At 38.3% G+C, this 3,698-nt stretch overlaps 1 protein-coding gene across 1 annotated transcript in view; it reads left to right on the plus strand.

Moving 5' to 3' along the window:
* The first annotated feature begins 1,042 nt into the window (after positions 1-1,042).
* LOC137649683 (uncharacterized) overlaps positions 1,043-3,698 on the plus strand; it is a 4,256-nt gene continuing 1,600 nt past the window's right edge. Inside the window, exons 1-3 of the mRNA XM_068382653.1 lie at positions 1,043-1,856; positions 2,222-2,935; positions 3,199-3,698. The exon at positions 3,199-3,698 is cut by the window's right edge and continues 1,600 nt beyond it. Of these exons, the coding sequence (XP_068238754.1) occupies positions 1,536-1,856; positions 2,222-2,935; positions 3,199-3,372 (1,209 nt within the window). The 5' untranslated portion in view covers positions 1,043-1,535 and the 3' untranslated portion in view covers positions 3,373-3,698. The remainder of the gene's footprint in view (positions 1,857-2,221; positions 2,936-3,198) is intronic.

Below are 3,698 nucleotides of genomic sequence, written 5' to 3' on the forward strand. Positions count from 1 at the left end.
TGAAGTTGTGACAAATTGGGGGCTTGTGTCCGGGATGTAGTTACGTATGTGTTACGCTTACGCTCGATCTTGACGGATTGTGAAATTCATTTTGTTGTGTCTCTGAAATGATGGACAACATGAGTGTAGTGTACTAGTGATATTTTGCTAGTTTATAACTGACCACCATCGGATAGTGTTCTCCAGCGCGCTCACACTTTCACCTAGAGAATGTCGTGTTGTTACACGTCATCTTAAGCATACATCGAGATTTTGGAGGACGTGCAGGCAGGGTAATGGCATCCTAGAATTCATCATTCTTTTAACCCTCGACTCGGTTGACTATCTTCATAGTCGCCCAACTTCTCGAGGTGCTTCGAGGCATTCAAAACCTCATCATAAGGAATTGAAAGATTCCTTCCTTAGGAACTTCTGCTCCTCTTACTCAGGGTACGACCTTCGCTCTCTAAAGGATTTCGGCTTGATATTATGACCACGTGGTCAAGAACTTCATTCCACCTCGATGGATATTTAAAGGTTTATTCCTTGTTCAGGTAACTGTTGGTACTTCCAATTATTTACTTCATTAAAAATATTCTATTCAAGATTATTAGTGGTTGTGCATTATTGGTGAACCAAGTTTTCTGATTGGCATGGATTATTAAAGCCTTGTTCATTTAAGTGAATTTCTGTACATTGTAGGACTTAAGGATTAAGGAAATTCCTCTGGTTTGTGGGTGCCTTCGCACCATAAATCCATGAATCCCCTGACGTTTTTAAGTCTTATAGCTTGTGTATAGTAGTAATATAATTTCCAGTGATATTTTCCATTTTATCAGTATTGAGAGATGCCTTTTGATCTTGAGAAATTTTTAGGTGCACCCAGGGAGCACTTAAAATACACTACAGGAAGCTAAAAAGGACCAGCTTCGCCAAATAGCTGTAAGGGCAAGAATATCTGTAGGTCATGCTGTGGTGGAAGCTGAACTATTGGGAGAGATATTACATTTCCTGATAAATAGTGGTAACATAACTGAAGAAGAGGCTATTCCCCTAAGGCCTTTAACACTTGAACGAGGTGCTGCTCGTACTGTTACTATAACTGAAGACCCAGAGATAGTGAAATTGAAACTCCAACTTGAACTGCAGCAGGTAACAGTAGAGGCTGAACAAAAAAGGCTAGAAGCTGAACAAAAAAGGCTTGAAGCTGCAAATGCCGCAGTAGAAACTGAGCAAAGAATACTTGAAATAGAACGTAAAGAAAAAGTTCTGTTGGAAAAGGAACTATCAGCCATAAGAATAGAAGAAAGGTTGGCAGAAACACAGCTACCCGATGCTTTTGACCTTATTAAAGCACGCAAACTCCTGCCTGTCTTCGATGAAAAAGATCCTGATGTTTTTTTTCATTACTTTTGAAAACACTGCAACGTCTCTCAACTGGCCAAGAGACCAATATGTTCTCTTAATCAGAAACTCCTTCAAAGGAAGAGCTGCATATGTGGCAGCACAACTTGTCCAAGAAAGGGATTATGAAGTCTTTAAAACTGCCATATTAGATGCTTAGTGTTACAGCAGAAGGGTATAGACAAATCTTCAGACAAACTTTGAAGAACCAAGCTCAAACCTATCTAGAGTTTTTCACATTGAAGTTGAAGCAGTTTAATAAATGGATAGACAAGGAACAAATAACTACTTTAGAACAATTAAAGAATTTAATAGTTTTAGAAGAATTCCTGAGGCGTATTCCAGCTAATGTGGCAATGTTTATTAGAGAAAAACAAGAAAAAGATGGCAAAAGGGCTGCCCTATTAGCTGATGATTACCATCTCATTCATAAACTTAAACCACATTCGTCCTCACCTTCATCTTCCCCCCAGGTTTGTACTTTTTGTAAGAAAGAAGGTAATCATATTAAAGATTGTCCTAGTCCCAAATGCAAAGCATCTCATGGTAAGGCTTCTCCTCATGCTTTTTCACAAGGACCCAAATCAGGGAATACTGCAAATAAAACGACTCTTCACTGTGCTCAACCTCTATCAGACTTTACAGCATTTACATATCCTGGTAAAGTAAATGATATTCCCGTGCAAATTTTGAGATACAGGGTCCTCTCAAACTATCATTAGCTCTAAAAGATTTAGCTAAACCAACATATCAGTATGTAACTGTGTCAGATTTGACTTGTCTAAAAGGTTTTACCTATTGTACAGATTTCTCTTGATTGTCCTTATTTTAATTAAAGGTTCAACTAATGTCGCCTTGTTGGATTCTGACCTGCCTTGCAAGAACAGACATGATACTTGGTAATGACTTGGCTCAAACTAACGGTACTCCTAGTCTTATCATTACGCAGCCTGAAGTAGTGATCGAAAAAGCTTGCAAAAAAGCTTGCAAAGAGTTTTCTCCGGTGGTAGAGCTTCCCTGCCAAGTAGTCACTAGGTCTGCAACCACAACTTCTAGCGACACTGAACACACAGGTAAGGTGGATCAAAGTACCTTAGGTGAAAAAGTCCTTGCTGATCTTGTTGATATTCCCTCAGATGAATTTGTAGAGTATCAAAGGTCTGATGATAGTTTGAAAGAATACTTTGATAAAGTAAAAGATGACGTTGATGAAAGTAAGTTACCATATTTTTATCTTGATAACATCCTTAAGAGACGTTATAAACCTTTGAAGATTGCAGGACAAAATTCCTGGCATGATAGTTACCAGCTTGTAGTTCCTTCTAATCTTCGTGCAGCCTTATTGGATCTTGCTCATTCAGCAGAGTCTCATCTAGGCATTTCCAAAACCTATAAGCGTTTGCTGGACGATTACTACTGGCCTGGTATGAAAGCTGATGTAAAGCACCACATAGAATCTTGCCATCCCTGCCAGGTAACTGGTAAACCAAATCAGAAAATACCTCCAGCACCATTAGTTCCTATTACAGTACCTAATTCTCCTTTTGAAAAGGTAATTGTAGATTGTGTTGGTCCACTTCCCAAAACTAAGAAACAAAATGAGTACATTTTAACCTTGTTGTGTCAAACTACTAGATTTCCTTTAGCCGTACCTATAAAAAAACATATCTGCTAGAACAATTATTGTTAATCTTAAAATATTCACCATTTTTGGTTTTCCAAAAGAGCTTCAGTGTGATCAGGGGACAAACTTCACTAGTGATTTGTTTAAGCAAACTTTAAAGCAGTTAAGAATCTCTCATATTTTTGCTTCAGCTTATCACCCTCAGACTAATGGAGCCCTCGAACGAGTACACCAGACCATTAAAAACCTCCTGCGCAAGTACATTTGTGAAACTGGACGAGACTGGGGTGAAGACCTGGATCTGCTTATGTATGTACTTAGGAGTACACCTAATGAATCGACTGAAATTTCTCCCTTCGAGATGATGTTCGGCCGCAGACCTAGGACAAACCTTAGTATGGTAAAAGAAAACATCCTAAGAGGTACTTGCAAAGACCAGCAAGTAAGTATTCCGCAATACCTTCAAAGTCTTAAGGTTAAATTTGACCATGTTTGTGAATTTGCCAATCTGAATTTAACTAACAGTCAGATTGGAATGAAAAACAATTACGATAAAAAGGCCAAAATTAGAACTTTCAAAGTAGATGATGTACTTGTATATCGACCAGTTCCAGGAGCTCCATTGAGAGAAAAATTTATGGGTCCGTATAAAATCACTAAAAGAGTCTCTAAAACAACTTATGCAATTGAA

The sequence above is a fragment of the Palaemon carinicauda genome, chromosome 11, assembly GCF_036898095.1.
Source record: "Palaemon carinicauda isolate YSFRI2023 chromosome 11, ASM3689809v2, whole genome shotgun sequence".
NCBI lineage: Eukaryota > Metazoa > Arthropoda > Malacostraca > Decapoda > Palaemonidae > Palaemon > Palaemon carinicauda.